Source organism: Odontesthes bonariensis, chromosome 1 (assembly GCF_027942865.1).
Source record: "Odontesthes bonariensis isolate fOdoBon6 chromosome 1, fOdoBon6.hap1, whole genome shotgun sequence".
In the NCBI taxonomy this organism is placed as follows: Eukaryota; Metazoa; Chordata; class Actinopteri; order Atheriniformes; family Atherinopsidae; genus Odontesthes; species Odontesthes bonariensis.
The window spans coordinates 26,029,850-26,047,343 of NC_134506.1; the positions used below are offsets into that span (position 1 = coordinate 26,029,850).

The window sequence follows — 17,494 nt, forward strand, 5'->3', positions numbered from 1 at the left end:
GACCATGTTCAGCCAAGTACATCAGTTTGTTCAGCTCTGCGAGGACTCTTTTGTTAACTGCAGACTCATTTGCACATTTAGACTTGTGCAATTTGCTTAAGACATACGAATTGCAAGATGATTATAATAGTGTTTTGTAATCATTGAGTGATTCTATATTTTTCTCCTCTACTTCAAATGAAAATATCCATCCATCCATCCATTATCTATACCGCTGAATCCGTCGATCGGGTCGCGGGCGGGCTGGAGCCTATCCCAGCAGTCAATGGGCGAGAGGCGGGGTACACCCTGGACAGGCCGCCAGTCCATCGCAGGGCCACATAGAGACAAACGAGACAAACAACCATGCACGCTCACACTCACTCCTAAGGACAATTTAGAGATGCCAATCAACCTAACATGCATGATTTTTTGGACAGTGGGAGGAAGCCGGAGTACCCGGAGAGAACCCACGCATACACGGGGAGAACATGCAAACTCCACACAGAAAGGCCCCAGCTGGGTCAAATGAAAATAAAATTGTAAAAAAAATACTAAAAATTTATTTAAGTATGTTTGTACCCTGTTAGTATGTACCCTGAATTAGATAAAGTGGGTATAGAAAATGGATGGATGTTTTAGCCAGAATATTTAGGTAATTTTTAGTCAAATATTTGTTTTATTTATTTTACCCCCCCAAAAAAGGCTATGTATATATATGTAAACTCCTTTTGATTCCATAGTTTCTGTGAGGGGTTACATACTGTATACTTCTACTTCCCTGAGAGCAAATGTCATCAGTATGTCTGGCTTTAGGCTGAACTCTAGTGGGAATCTGCAGAATTACAGATTTAATGCAAAGTTATAGATAATAGAGATACAGTTAATAAAATTATATTTTTAAAGGTTTTTCGTAGATAAGACAAAGAATAAACTATAACAGCAACACGTGGAGTGAACCCAAGGTTTGTCTTCTTATTTAAACTTGTGGTAAAAATATTCATGAGATTGGGAGACTGGTTAGTTTTATTGAAGTAAAAAAAAAGGTGGGAATGCCTGAGCTTTTTGGGGATTTTGCATTGTAATTTCATCAAAATGATACAGAAATTATGCATTTCAGTTCTAGTTTTCTGTGAAAAAAAGGATCCAAAATTTTAACTAAGCTTTCACAGATTCTAAGCATTACTTTTGAAGATTTGATTCAATTCAATCAGTTTCATTTATAGAAATAAAACTAAATCACAACAAATGCCATCTCAAGTCACTTCAAAGATACAGTCTAATTCAAGCCAATTACAATCCAATTTATTCTAACACAATCATAATCCTATCAATCCCAATTCGTTAAAATTCAAATCAGTCAAATTCATACAAAGCCGATAAAAAAAGTTGCCTAGCTCAGGAAAGATGGTGTTCCTTGTGATTTTGAATAGAATATACTAGATTAATCAATAAATTGGACGTATTGGGTAATTTCTCATTGAAATGTCAAAAGAATTGGTAGGGTGAAAAGATTTTCTTATCTTTGTGATCTTATAAAACACAACCTGATAGTATGTTTTGGGAGAAGCCAGACCTGACTGATGCTGCATGACCTTGGAAGAGTCAGTCTTGTGATATATGGTACCAGTAGGTTTAGAGAAAGGTTATGGCGTATCAAGATGGCACCAAGATGTCGGAACTTTCCTTTAGAAACAATATGAAGAAAATAACACCTAAAGACATGTGTTGTTTTGCACGTACCTTAGAGTATAAATAGGACCTGGTTTCTATGTTCTAGGTATGATGTATGTGAGCTGTACGACCCAGTGTACACTGTATTAAAGAATATTCTCCACTAAAGACTTGCTTTCAGTCTCATTGATTCCAGGCTCATCTATTTGAACTCTTGTTCCTGATGACAACAGAACAGCTGCTCAGGAAACCCTCCTTACACAACCCTAAAAATATTATTGAATGCAGCTGCCTGGTCTACATCCTCAGCGCATTATTCAAGAGACTGTATGAATTTGCATCAACTGCTCATTTATATCAGACTGTTAACAGTAAAGTAGTAAAGCAAAAAACAAAGAAATAAATCTGATCTGGCTAGCGAGTCAAATGGGTTCACTACATAAAATGGTATTTGTGTGTGTAAACTTAGATATCATGTCAAGTCAAACTGACAGAACAGGGTCACACCAATCAGTCAGATCAGAATATCTTGAGTTGCCTTTCATCGTATATTGTCGAGACATTGTCATGGTTTCTGAGCTTTCTGTGTGCACTTGTATGTAACTGATAACTGCATTTTTTTACGACCTGAATTTATATTATAATAATCCTATCCTTTTTCTATACCTGCTTAATTCAATTCAGGGTTGCAGAGGGCTGGAGCCTATCCCAGCTGCCATGGGGTGAAAAGCAGGTCACAGTCCTCCACAGGTACAATACAGAAACAAGTGAGGCAAACAACCATGCTTGCTCACACTCACCACTCAGGTCAATTTAGAATCACCAATCAATCCACCATGTATGTCTTCTTCAGACAGTGGGAGGAAGACCGAGTCCCCGGAGAGAACTCACGTAAGCACAGGGAGAAAATGCAAACCCCCACATATAAAGGCTCCAGCTAAGATTTTAACCCAGAACCCTCTTGAAGAAGAAAAAGGAAGCTATGGTCAGGACAGACTGTAGAAGTGGAGCATCAAGCAGAGCAACATCTTCAGCTCTGCTTATTGCAGAATGTGACTTACAAAAAGTAAAGGAAGGCACAGATTAACAATTTCTTCTAATAAAATCTTTTATTTAATTTCAATCATGTAGGGTAATATTTCCTTCAATCTCCATCTTCCTCAGTGTTCGATCAGTCTCTGTCTGAGGAACATCGCATACAGCAAGATCAAGCACCAGATGGAAAGGAAATGAGGAAACCAGGTGAGAAGAAAAACAAAAGATGCAGACTTTTGATAGGTTGAGCTCACTTCATTGTTCATCTAAAAGAATAAACACTCAACACTTTTCTATACCAATAAATTGCCATAGACCGTTTTACTTAAGATCGCAGTCATCCTGCGTGAGAATGTGGAAACGGGTTCACGTCTGGTATACACAAAGAAATGGTTCCTCCATGTTAAGTACAGCTCTTAAGACACAAGTGCTCCTCTGAATAATGCTCATGAATCTCAGGAAAACAAGCAGCGGCTGAACTCTTTGATGAGTTTGAGACAGATTATTCGCTTTGTTGAGTCATGAGTTGGACAAACAATTCATGTAGTCCAGGGAGGTTTTGTTCAGTCGTCAAAGTGCTCAATTCATCCAGGTCTGCTGAAAGAGCAATAATGTTGTGTGAAAAGAAATAACTTAAAGGCAACTTCAATCATAATTACATCTCTTATGTAACAGCAGACCACTGTCCAGCACTGAATATAATAAAATCAGAAAAGTATCAAATCACATTTGTAATATTGTAAAAGTAGGCCATCTATAGCATCTTGATGTAAATGCAAACGTATCATAGCACCCTTGCTATAGGCCTACAGTGCATGCACTTTTCTGTCTCACTTCCTACTCCCATGTCAACAATTCAGCTTTAAGTCTTCATCATAAGATACAGTCGACTTTTTTTTCCCACTAAAGAATTATTCCTTTCATGTTAGCACTGATTTTCTGATTTATGTTCGATAGAAATTTACTGAACAGTTCATAAAGCAGATTTGTGTGGTGGCCTCATGGAGGTCTGATTATAAAAACAACATAAGAAATGTCTGACTAATTCTGAGAAAATTTAATTCCTCTGGGTCCCTGTCTCCTTTATTCCAACCAGAGGATTTATCTTCTTTACCAATAGCTATAAGGACATTTTAGTAAAAGAATACTGTGTTCAGTTCAGCACTTTATTGAGCCTGGATCCTAATCATTAGTTCTTTAGCTTTAATTTGAATTTGTAGTGGTATTTAATCTACTAAATTTATATACTGACCATTTGCTCTGTAACTGCTCCTGTTGGAATGCTTTACATGCAGTCTGAGTCACTTAGGCAGAAGTTCACATACAGACATGAAGGTTTCCACCATCACAGAACTTCTTTTTAGGCCAATTTTTCACCTGAACTTGGTGTTCTATTCAGAGTTGTTGCTTATGGTTTTGTGCTGTCCAGCACATGCAAAGACCCATCTTAGTAACTTTAAACCACCGTGCTGGATATAAAAGTGCCCCCATCGTGATATTCATCCATCTGTGGGTATTCTCTCACTTTAAGTTTTTCATTTTGGGCTTTTGAAGGTGTTTGTTATGTTTCTGACAAACTTATAGATAAATCTAATTATTCAACAACAAAAAACACGCTTTTCTGTTGATACAAACATAACACAGTGATAAACTACCCATTTCAGAAACACAAACACAAACATTCCCTCCATAATTACTTCATCATAGATGCATCCATGTACTGTTACAGCAAGGGAGATTTGATTGAAAACATCAATACTTTTATGCTGCTTTTAGTCCGTCGTTACTTATCGGAAGCTGTAGTGTAAAACTCTTGACATCTGATGACAGTTGCTGTTTGTGTTATCGTCTTGTTAATATCGAATAGGTAAACAAACTTTTAAAAGAAGATTTCAATCACAAATCGATGGTTGCTAAAAATGAGCTGATGTGGATGTAGCCTGCCTTGTTTAAGCTGACACTGTAAAAGGAGATTAGATACATGATGTCCTTAAACTGTACATGCTCATATACACTATGATTTATACTTTACCATCTGACAGGGAGAATTTGGTCCTCTCAGTACAGACAACAGTGTTTCTGTTTTTCTCTCGTCAACTGATGCTGATTCACATTTTAAAAAAGTCCAAATTCAGAAAGAAAAAAAAAAAAAAAGAGACATTTTTGACATTTTGCGTATTCTATTGACATATCTACAAAGGCATGTGTGACTTGGGACATCATTGACAGAGTAGGGGAAATCTTTTTTTTGTTTTTCATAATTAAAATAATCTTTTCTGTTCCACTGACTGAGGAGCTGAAATACACCAATGGCGTGTGGAAATAAGAAGTGAATAATCAGGTAAAGAATATCAGTCTGTTAGACAGTACAAATATTAAAAATCAGTCTGAAGGAGTGTCTCCTTTATGTGCCTCTGTTCAAGACCAATGCACATTTACCTATCTCCTGCACACGTGGGAACAAACTTAAAACTAGAACTCAAACACGTCATTCTGCTTCTTCGCCAGCTTTGCTACTTCCTGCCTGATAGCCTGCACGAGTGCAGAGGTGGAGAGGCTGCTCAGGGGCATACTGTCCATGTCCTTCAGCACCTGGGGCAGATTTTGCTCAGATGCCGTGCTGGGGGCAGTGGGCGGCTGCTCCAGTGTCTGGTGATACTGCAGGGGCAGCCTGGTGGGGCTCCCCTGAGGGTAACGAGGATTAGGGAAAGCCTCTACATACCCAGGCAAGGGTACCTGAAAAACAAGAGTAGACAGGACATCATAACACAGTAACATATTTTATGACCACCTTCTTAAAAAATGGCTGCTGGTTAAATGTGTGTTAGTTTTTCATTATGCTGAGTGAACAGTTCCACTTGAATAACTACCCAAAAAATAAATAGGTGATAATAGTGACGTTAACAAAATGACATCTGACAAAAACCTCTACCGATGAACCAAAACAACAAGGAAAGCAATGAATGTCACTTATGTGTCAGCTTTTTTTAAAACAAAAATGGGCTACTTTTGAAAAAAACAATACTACTACTACTAATAATAATAATTAAAAAAAGATGTTCATTTAGAAAAATGTGCTCAACTACCCCGGTGGTTTGTTGTGTCCACTCAACGCCAGCCTTACATTCAGTTCAGCAAATGGTTTCTAAATGACACTGGTTCTGCAAAAAGACAGTGTGAGGGCATCTGGTTGAAACAGGTACACAGACGGAAAAAGGAGATTGTTCCATACCAACGAGGAGAGTCCGGCTCAGGGGAAGGGGGTGAACACATATATGCGTCATATGGATTATAATATTTTCAACAGGACAAATGGAACCTCTTATGTTCAATAATAAACAGATGACATGGTACAAGGATGCACGAAGGTAAAGGGTGTGCAGAATGCAAAAGACAACAATCTAATTAATCCATGTGGGATATATTACTGGTGTAATATTAACATTTTATGTTAGAATGTTTATTCCTTTATAACCATAGTTTCCGAGTCATTTTCTGAGTCTAAAAAGTTGAACAGAATTGATGGATAAACCTCCTGATAAATAGGCTTGATAACACTACATTACAATACTTTACCGGCTATAGAGAGAAACAAAGAGCTTGAATTGTCTTTGAAACACTTCTACAACCTGCTCAGTCTAGATAAAGAGTTACTTATCAATTTCACAATAGCCATTCAGAAGAGTTTACTTTGGAAGGTTTAACATTCTGATGTTTCGGACACTGAGACGAGTGCTTGATATGGACTGCAGAATTTATCAGTGGGCTCATAAGCAAGAACAATGGGCTTCCTTACAGAATCTGCCCATTGTGGTGGTACGTCCTCAGGTTCTGGTGGATATGACATCCAAGAGGGACTGTGGTATGAGGTGGGTGATGTGGAGACAAAATACTCCGAGTAGCCAGGCCTGGTAGCTGGGATGGAGAAGACTGCTGTTATTGGGTTTCCTGCCGACAAGTGAGACAGCGACATCAGTTGATTAATGTATCACAAATGTTTCGTTTTGTCAGACTACTACCGTTCTTTAAAAGAAATATGTTGGCACAGATGGGAAGATCATTATGGGCAAGTTGAAATGCTAAGTCATCTCCTTATTTGCTTACCTGAGTAGTTTGACACAGGCTGTTCTGCAGTGATAGATGGAAGTGCTGCTCTAGAGGTTGGCCCATATGGGTTGTTTTCATGTTGACTCCGCATTTCAGCGACAGATGTCTCTGAGCTCCTTCCCTTAGGCCCCAAGTCTGAAGTGGAACTAAGTTGAACAGAGATTAGAAAGACCTAAACAAAAAGCTGCTGAAATACTACACCACTAGATGGCAGATGCACCTCATGTGAAAAAAGTGAGTACCCTGTTAACATTCTTATCATTTCTCTATACACTAGTTAAATATTGAAATTTATACAAGCCCTAAAATGACCCTGGCCACAGCACATCAACTATAGTCCCTGGATTTGAATTTAAATTTGAAAGTGATTAAATTAAGAATATATGAAATGTTTTGGGATGTTGCAGGCACATTGTGTGTGCCTGTGTGTGTGTGTTTGTCTGCAACACTCTCTCTTTATTGTTTGCCATTTCTCAATACTCATCTTTCCTCTCTCGCTTCACTACCGTTGGTTCAGACAGACGCCAATTCTGATACTGATTTTATTTTATTTTTTCTTCCTCCCTCTGGCCAATTGCTTGCTCAAGGTGGAATTGTTAAGTCTATCTCTATGATATAATATCTTACACTGAGATGCCTCATTTATAATTTGGTGCAGTAAAAATATGATTAAAAAACTTTTAGCAGAACACTCCTACTAAATCTTTCATGCTCTAATCAGGGATTTTACTATGATCCTTATCTGAAAACGTACAAAGCAACATCATTGGGTTATTATATCGTCTTGCTATGCTTCTGGAAGTTTCTGTGTCTGTGCATGAGCTCAGTGGTCTTTACCGTCTTAAGGAGGTCCTGGGAGGAGGCCCAGATCGAGGTGGTAAAGGAGGAGGGGAGCCCATGGTCATCTCAGGAAGCTGGGTGAAACGAAAGGCCTTTAAAAGATAATGAAAACCGTTTAAGGTTTAGGCTTCACCACAACAGAACACTAGAGAGGGTCAATAGTCTTAGCCAACTCACTGGTTTAGGCAGGCTGCACTGATACATATCTGTGCCATAAGGTGGTACCCACTGCAAGCCTCCCCTCCCACTGCTCATTGTGCCTGGAGCGCTGGTCACCACCTCTGAGTAAGGGAGGGGAGGTGGTGCAGAGCTGTAGTGGTCCGGATGGGTTTGGTGATGGTGGCTGTGTCTTCCAGATGTGGACTGCCCCCCTGAAGCCAGGCTGAATGCTTCCTCCAGCAGCAGGTGCATCTGCTGTCGCACTTCATCGATGGACGGCTGAGAGCTCAGAGTGGATGTTTCTGATTGGCCTTTTAAGCCCCTGCCATACATGTGTCCCCTCGGCCCCATTAGATGGTCAACATTTGTCTCCTCAATCAGCTCCGGCTCAGTCTATCACACGAAAATCACAACAGACAAATACCGCTATACAGTGAACACTCTACAATGTCCTTTTTGATTTAGACCAGGAAATATTAGAACATTTCTTATAATCAACATTGTACACATCATCATCCCCCCTATATATTTTCAATGACTTTCCCATGTAATCATTCTTAATCTTTCTAACATTTTGTAGATTCTCTCCACACACATTTGACATCCTCTATTTCAGCAACAGTGTCCATTTATTCAGTTTTTAAATTCAGTGACAAAGTTATAGTTGAAGCCGCCCTATTTCCTGTGTGTGCAGAGGGCAGCCACAGGACATGGATGTATTACATCCATGCCACAGGAGATCTAGCGTAGTGCACCTCATAAATCAGCCCCCCTGCAACACAGAACAGCAGAGACTTGCATCCGCAGCCACTCCAGTCCTTTTTGCAATCCCCAGTGCCAGGGATTTTTGAAGAAATACCATATAGCTTGTGTTGGCCATTGTGCCATATTTCTATCAGAGTTGAACAGCTGGCTATACAAAGTTTAACCTCAGTATAAACCAGCCAAGAGTCATGTTGAAACTAAATAATGCATTTCTGTGGAGGGCTTGTCAAGAATTTTTGTGATCTAATTCCTGTGATGGTACTATGCATTTTGTTCATGGGACCAACATGAAGTCTCAGATACCTGATATAACAAAAATAACAAGACGGTTATCGGAGTAGAAATTTGACATGCATTGGTAGGACAAGCACATTCCTGTTCCACATAAATACTCCATTAAGCTTCAGTATCACAGTGAGCCAAAATGCACGGTGCCAGAGCCAGTTAAACCTGCACCTTTTCTGCTGTTGGCGAGTCGAACGGCTGGCGGGTCAGAGTGAGTTCAGTGAAATATTTTCATCGCTTGCTTTGAATAAAACTGCTTTTTAGGAATGGTCTGCTAGATTAAATATTCTGACCAAAAAGCCAGGAGTGGAAACAAAAATCATCCTTTCTGAGATGCCTTACATATCAATATGACATGATCTTATAAATCTTTACTCTTACTTATGAAGGACCCACTCCTCTGTCTTCAGTTTGCTGTTGCACACTTGCACACAATCCCAACTAAAACTGAAGAGGTCTGATATCTTGCTCTGTTTCTGCACTATGTCTTGAACAGGGAAGTGAAAAGGAGATTCAGAACGCATTTACGTTGATCTTTAAACTCAGTCTGTAAGTTTAATTTCATAATAACTTGAAAATGGTGGCTCTTTTAGTTCCCATCTGAATTTGTTAACAAGCACATAAGTGCATACACAGTAAAAATACAGTTAAAAACTGGATACAACACTAACAAATTACAGCCAAAAGTAATGAAGATATCTTTTAACTCTTTATTGGCTGATGCAGTTATTCATACAGGGTTGGTGGGGAAGACATGTGACTTACATCATAGCCGCTGTTGCGGATGCCTCTCCTGGGTCTCTCTCTCATTACAAGCAGGTCCATCTCTGTTCCTCCAGGGCTTGGGCTGCTCAGACTTTGTCTGCTGCGATAGGCCATCTGTCCTACCTGGGAGTGCCTGCCAATTCAAGTAAAGTCTAGATTCAGTAGGAATCAAACCTGAAGTACAGTAGCTATCAATTCAAATCTTGGAAATGACTCTTTCACTTTTAGTGTGCCTGCAGTGATAGGGCTAAGGGAAGGACTGGTACAACACATCTTATTGTTCTGTTTCTTTTTTGCACCAGACATGATGACCAAAGTTAAAGGAAGTTGTAATATAAAGAAAATAGCTGTTTAACAATAGGGTTTTCCGTGAGAATATCACATGACATCACATAAATGACAAACTATCAAACAATTATTGCAAAAATTATGAAAAAACACATTTCAATTACAAATATTGTGAGTTTCTTTTTCCATAGCAAGAAACAGCACTGATAAAGCATCAAGTACAACAATGGCCAAAGTTAAATAACAACAGAGGACAGGATACTGGCAGACAGACAGACAGGAAAGCTGTTAGCGGTGTTGCTGACAACCGACGCAATCATTTTCTCAGTAAATAGCTGCTTATTTTGCTTATCAGGGTGGAATATAAAAACGGTAATCCAACCTTTTGAGGCCAACACACAAAACCAGAGGAAAAGCTTGCTTCTAACAAGAGCTCTGGAGCTCTGGTAAATGTAGATGAGTTTTCAGAAACTTTGCACATGTTCAGGATTTCTTTTACAATTTGGACTCATCTTAAAGTTTGTAATTGTATTTCTTCTTCTTCAACCTGCAAAAAAAAAAGGCTTCTCATATGTTTTGTGCATTTGGACACATAACAAGAGTAATATATACTAGCTATGTAAGTATCCGGGCCTTGTCGACCCGAACAGGTGTTGCAATGCATTGCAATGCTTCTACAGTCTGACTGGGGTCAGCTTGTGCTTACTTGAATTCCTTGCATATAATTGAGAAGGTAAACCACCTGTATAAGGTGTCACATGCGATGGTGCACTGTGTGTAACAGAGAAAAACAAGCCACAATACTTGTTCACTGACTGGGAAGACAGCTTTGAATCTACATACACATAGGTGCAAGAACAATTCCGGCAGGTTTAACAGTACCTAAAAAGACATTAAGCTAAGAGTGGAAGTCTGGAACCACTCACAGATTTTTTAGATATGACTGTCCAGCCAAAAAGTGTAATCAAGGATGAAGAGCCTGACAATTGAACTAGGATTTTCAGTGACAGGGGATGGGAGCCTATTAAAAATGGAAGGTAAGATGGGTGAAGACAGAGATAGAGAACAAAAGATAAAACAATCCCAAGTGAATACTGAGCTTGAACACAAATCATCCCGCCAAGAAAATACGTAGTGGCTTCAGGAAAAGTCTGGACTCCTGCCACCAAACCTGGTTGAGTCAGATTGGTTCTGACGGGAAGAATGGGAAAATCTTCCAATCAAAGGGTGTGCCAAACATGTATGATCGGTCTCAAACGGATCTGAGTGTGCCAAAGATGCTCAGACCAAATACAAAGTGAAGGAATTCAATACTGGCAAATGTGTTCATTTAATCCTTTGTTTTTAATAAATCAGCAAAACACTCAAAAAACGTTGTTTACTTTTACATTATGGTAAAATTGTGTGTGGATTAAACAGAAAAAAAGAGCCTCAAACAAGATGGAAAACATGGGGGGACAAAAACATTTAAAAACACAACCTGACTCTATGAACAAAATACTGCCCAAATTTAATCGCAGAACAGAACCACAGAACCAGCGTAGGGGACCCGTCCTTTACTTGCTAAACTTTGTGACTCTATTATGAAAGTTCTGGACCAAAACTATACAAATCAGATAGACCTGATTATCCTCAAACTGCCCACTGTGACAAGATAGTAACAAATGTTATCATATCAATTATTTATGAAATGCACGTCACCTGTACAACCTGTATTATTTGTACATTGGGAGTCTCCTAAAAGCATGAATTTTCCTTTCTGTTTACATTTAGCCCAACCAAGATTCCACTTGCTGGTCCACTCACTCGCCCTCACCTCCTGTGAGACTTGACGTAAGTGGAACCTCGCTCATCATCAGGCTCCAGTGGTCTGCCGCGCTCATCGGCTTCCCTCCCTTCATTGCCGTACTGCTGTCTCTGTGCCAGGGCTCGACCTCCGCTGCTGCCACCATTGGTGGATGGGAAATCATAATAGCCCTTCTTCTTAGCCTTCAGCCTCAGCTTGTTCCTGTAGTGCTCAATGTCTGATTTTTGCTTCAGTGCCAAGTTGACCTGCAGAGAGGACAGACCCACGAATGCAACAGAACACGGGGAGATTAGAAGAAAAACAGACAGAGGCATCTTCCTGCTGCTTGTGGTGTGGCTCTGAATTTTGACTTCAAAGGCACATGGATGAAATCTAAGGGGGTTCGTTGGAAAGATCATTTAATAATTGCACAATACTCACAGTCTGATTCCAATTACTGTAGCATGAACAACTTGGAAAAATGACGGTAATAAAAAATGCATCGCTCACCATGTTACTGAACCAGCTTTTTCCAACTGTTCTTTAAGTTTACTAAAAAGGGTTCAATTCAAGAAGAATTCAACAAGTTGTAAGCAACAACACTTGGATGAGCTAACAATACTCAAATTGGTGAATGAGTTTAAGAATAACATTCAAAAACTGTTTCAGTGTCAGGTGTGGGTTATTCATTATTTCTACATCAATTTAGCACATCTGCAAAAGATACCAATTGTGACTTTTGTATTCAGAGGGCCTTACTGCGAGGATCATGATCTCATGATCCAAAAATAATGCAAATACAACCAGGGACTTTCTGAAAGAAAGAAAATGACATTTTCTGCAATGGTTGAGTCAGTCATTTTATCTCAACATGATCTAGCAGCATCCCACTTGCTGAAGAAAACTTAAAGGCAGAAAGCTGGCAGAGCAACACAAAGAAGGACAACTTGAATATGTTTTTGGTAAAACAGCTGAAATAACAAATCTGTGGGTCCCCTTCACATGAAACCAGAGAGAAAACTCTCAGGAACAGAAACAGAAACTACTCGTGTAAACCAAACTGTGTTCTAACGTGGGCAGAAGTTTTTATACAAAACGTGTTGCTCTTAGTGAAGTATTGATGTTGAAAATATTTTCATTCAGTTGTTCATGTGTTTGTTTTTGAATATTGGCCTGTATAATCGAAGTGGATATGCTCTACCTCTCCATTGACTATGGCTGAGTCCTGGCTGTGGTCAGAGGATGCAGGGTGTGAGTAGTTGGTCTGAGCCGCCATGGGCTTTATGGAAATGAGCTGCAGGGAACCAGAGGAGCTGTCATATGGATCTAAAAAACAGAGACGGGGTTCACAAACAGAGAGACAACAAATACCTATGATCATTACATCGCCAATTAAAGAGGAACAAACTGTCACACTTCCTATCTGACCCCAACACCATCAACCCCCATCACCTTTGGCATTAAGTCAAACAACAGACGTCTGTCTCAGTAAATGAAGTGGTGGATAGAGACAATAGATCACAAAGACAGGTCTGACTTCCAAGGTTGTGGCGGTGCATTCGCGTTATAGATTAAAGGGTAACGCTTTTATTCTTTATCCACATCAGACAAAATACATTCAGTTACAGTTTCCCTTAAGTCAGCTGATGAAGAATTCAAAATCCACCTATTATGAATATCGTAATCTGGAGAGTTCGATCCAATTTATAAGCAGAGTTAGATCAATTTGACTCACACCCACCACACAGGGGGCATTTAGCTTCTGAGGACAGGAATAGAAGGAGACATAATTCAACGTCTTAATGCATTTCACTTAGACAACCATAACATGTAAGACTTCACATGGTCTCTTTACACTTTTTCTGTTGGCATTAACAGTGTCACAGCATTCAGTAGACTGACATACCGTGTCATGTCAGCTGAGTGTCTATCTCATGCATATGCATTTGGTCCATTCCTGCTTACTGCTGAGTGGTTACCTTTTAGACTATTGAAAAAGACACAGTGCATTTCCTTTAAGGTGCCTGTGTGCTTGAGAAACTGAGACTGGGAAAATGTTTTCACACAAGTAGGAGAAAGGATTTTTTTTCCCAGCATGTGACACACCTGACCTTGTCTTCAGAAGAGCAGTGGAATAAATCATGAGTATTTGCATCTGCATGCGACTCTCACCGTCCCTCTTGCGTGTCTCCTCCTTTGTCAGTTTCTGCTGTGCTGTGACTTTCAGTACCGTCAGGCCCCTGCCGGAATTCGGCTTCTCTGATTCGTTGCTGATGACGGAACCGTCTTCACTTGGCAACTTGCTGCAAGTAACCATAGCAACAGGAAAGGCGGTAAGCTCTCAGGAAGCTGGGCTTGCAGCCAGGTTATGTCATCTCTCTCTTTCCTCTCTCCTTCTCTCAAGTGTCCAGTAACTATAATGCAATATTACTGTTTTTATTTGCACTGTAAAGAAATAGATCTATTAAAACCACCACCGCATGCTGTCTTATCAAAGAATACCAGTCAAGTAGAGGCTATTCAGTCCTATGTGCTCAGGCTTTGCTGGGAAATGATAGTAAATTGAAGAAAAATCGAGTTATAACTGTCATGTTGAGTGATGCATGAACATGTATGATCGTGGACATGCGTCAGCCTACTTGAGCATTGTAAATCTTCTACATATTTCTTGCATAAGGATGCATGCCAACAATGAGCATACATCCAGAGTGGGTCACAACTGGTTCTCGCATTAATTGGTCAAACAGTTCTTTTATCCAATTCTTGTTTCACTGGCTTCAAACGCTGTACTGTATTAGGAATTAGAACTGATCAAGCCTTTGCTAAGACGACCACAAGGCTGACAGTGACATCAAAGCACCGTGGTCTATCCCCTAATTGTCTGGTAAAATTGATAACAGCAAAAAGAGACAGTGGAACAGTGCACACCCTCTCCAGCTTGAATTGAGGCAGCACTGTGGAAAGCTGGTTCCACACAGCAGAAACAAAGAGGAGTAATGTGTTCAAATTAATTGAGGTGTACAGATGTATGTTAATGCTGGGTTATTGTGAGGGTTTTATGCTTGATCCTGTGCTGGTGTTCACAACAGTTATTTGGTCTTAGTCCAAATGTATGGATGATTCAGAGGGGAAGAAGCGGATTAGAGTTAATCGTTTGCTCTATGCATGGAGACAGAGGGTATACATTCTATTTTCTTATTAATTTATTATATCTTTATAGTTAGTGTTGGCATCTGAGCACCGAATTCATGTTATATCAAATTAATCTTTTTGAAAGCCAACTATTACTTCTAAATATGTAGCCTCACAGTATCTCATCATCTAATTGTTATTTTTGTCTAAAAGGGCTCCGAAGACATTTACAGACAGATGTCAAACAAAGCCCGACAAGTGCATGAAAGTTTTCATTTCAGGCATCACCTAAAAGCTACACCTGATTCAGTGAACAAACAAGTGTAAAAACAAGAGCTAGAATCATTTTGCATAATATGAACTTTCTCATTAGCTATGTGCTTATAGAATGGAAACTGAAACACTGTGTACGGTTATACTTTTTTCTGCTAAATTACCAGTGTAGTGTGTTGAATAAACTGAAAAACTTAGTTATGCCAATATTCTACAAATTTCAAATACAACCAATATTAGTAAGTAAACTAGACTGAGCGCCAAATACTCGATGGACAGCTCAGGGTTCAAAACCCTTCACCTGTTCTTTTGAGAGCCAAGTTGCGGCACTCACCACAGTTTACTGTCAGATTTCACACAGCTGAGGTACATCTACAGTACAGGCAAAATCATTTGTTAAATAATAACTTTGAATACATTTTTATCAGATTTTTATCTTCTAGCCCAATGTCAAAAAAGTTGTGAGACTGTTGAAAACATAAGTAAACAATGCAATGATTCTGACGATATCTTTTTGCCTTTTGTTGCCCCGGTCCCTACTTTTTTTAGATGTGTTAAAGCAATCAAGTTCTAAATGAGATAATATTTTCGTGCGATATTAAATGTGTCACTTTCAGCAGTTAACATGTTTCCTATTCTCTGCTGTAGGTAAAATAACAGTTATTGAGATTAGTAAATCATTGCATTCTGTTTTTATTTATATTTTCCACACCATCTCAACCTTTCTGGAAATGGGGAACTGGAGTTATTATGACTAAGTGGCAAAACGAAGTGGCAAAAATGGCTAACTTTTTTTAAATGGCCAGTTCAAAGTGCTGTAAGGTTCAAGCTCCTGACCGTAATCTAATAGAGATGTTGTTGAAGAGCCTTAAGCAAACAATTCGTGTGAGGAAGCCCGCCAACATTCAAGAGTTGAAGCCGTAATGTAGAGGAAAGGTGTACTCCAAAGTGATGTGAAGGGCCGATCAGTTTTTAGTTCGAGATACTGCAAAGGTTCACAAACTTTTTACCACTCAGTGACATGCATTATAAGATTGGATCGTTTTCCTCAAAAAAATGAATGCATTTATATTTGTCTAATTCTCAAAAAAAGTGTTCTCTTTGTCTTCTTTTATGACTTTGTGATATTTATGCACAACTATCAAAAATATTAAACAGTTCACAAACTTTAAAGCTCTATTCCCGCCCTGTTGTGTCCTGCGATAAACCATAATGATAACACCAGAAATGAATCGACTTTAGAAAACCATCTGATCAAAAGGTCACTGGATATAAAACTTTTAACATTTTGCTGCCTCAGAAGTCCTCAGAATCATTACTACAGGTTCAGCAGTCTATAGATTCACTATTTTTGTAACACAAATCCCATTTGATAGAATTATCCAGTATGGCTACAAAAAATGACGACCTTTTGCACTCTTCTGTAAAACAATTTAACACGATTTAACATGGGAATTCATTTCAGAGAAGGTCCTACAACCTGTCAAAAGGAGGAAAATGGTCAATTTCACCTGCCTGTACTGAAGGCCTCGTAATGATCAGCAATTACTCAGTACCAGGGTAGAATGAGAACAGACAATAGGAATCAAGGGATGTTAGTTGTTTTTCTCTATGCAACCCAGAAGCTCTATGAATGAGCACCAATGCAATACACATAGTGTAAACAAATGCATGCTTGCCATCTGTTTTAGTTGAAGAACAAACCTTCATGCATTCTGAGTAAATCACTATGATTGTGTTGTTTCCTCTGACATGCTAACATGTTAAATGGGATGTATCTAATTTGAGACAAGCGAGAAGTCTGAAAACTTCAGTTACAGCTTGGCTGAGGCTGTTATACCTGTGTTATATCCTTTGTGATCTCCTTATAGCTGTTGTATACATTATATAAATACTTTCATATTTCTCGGTGCCAACCTTGTATAAACTCAACAGAGGTGGCTGTGGTTCCGGTCGTAGAGTGGTTGTCTTTCAGTCACTGGTAAAGAACTAGGTATATTGCTCAAACAACTAAAATAGGGTGATTAAAATGATTAAAACCTGAGGAGAAAGTGGTGAATCAACATCTTCGATGAAGAAATGTGGCTGAAAGAAAATCTTAAATGATCTTGAATGTTTTATAATGAGAATAAGAACATTTCCACAGGCACAATGCAAAGAGAATGGCAGGTACTGGGACTAAACAGCTGTGGAGCCTTAAGACAGCAATTGATCAGTGCAGCTACTCCAAAGAAAGGGGCTTCAATTTGCTATGGAGCATAAAGACTTGACTTTAGAGCAATGGGAATTAAAAGGTCTGATGAGTCCAGATTTACCCTCTTCCAGAGTGATGCGTACATGGGGGTAACAAGAGCAGTGGACAAAGTGCTACACGAATCATGCCTACAAACCCATGGGGGCAGAGTT

The 17,494-nt window shown here is 39.3% G+C and overlaps 1 protein-coding gene across 5 annotated transcripts in view; it reads right to left on the reverse strand.

The window, feature by feature from the left end:
* Window positions 1–2,743: 2,743 nt before the first annotated feature.
* kiaa1549lb (KIAA1549-like b) overlaps window positions 2,744–17,494 on the reverse strand; it is an 81,344-nt gene continuing 66,593 nt past the window's right edge. For 2 of the 5 annotated variants that reach the window (XM_075462174.1, XM_075462190.1), the window contains 9 exons: window positions 13,856–13,986; window positions 12,885–13,009; window positions 11,714–11,949; window positions 9,610–9,742; window positions 7,813–8,187; window positions 7,633–7,727; window positions 6,793–6,941; window positions 6,485–6,636; window positions 2,744–5,424 (listed from right to left, as the gene is read on the reverse strand). In XM_075462174.1, the coding sequence (XP_075318289.1) occupies window positions 5,161–5,424; window positions 6,485–6,636; window positions 6,793–6,941; window positions 7,633–7,727; window positions 7,813–8,187; window positions 9,610–9,742; window positions 11,714–11,949; window positions 12,885–13,009; window positions 13,856–13,986 (1,660 nt within the window). In that variant the 3' untranslated portion in view covers window positions 2,744–5,160. The other 3 variants (XM_075462207.1, XM_075462182.1, XM_075462200.1) reach the window with 3 other exon arrangements.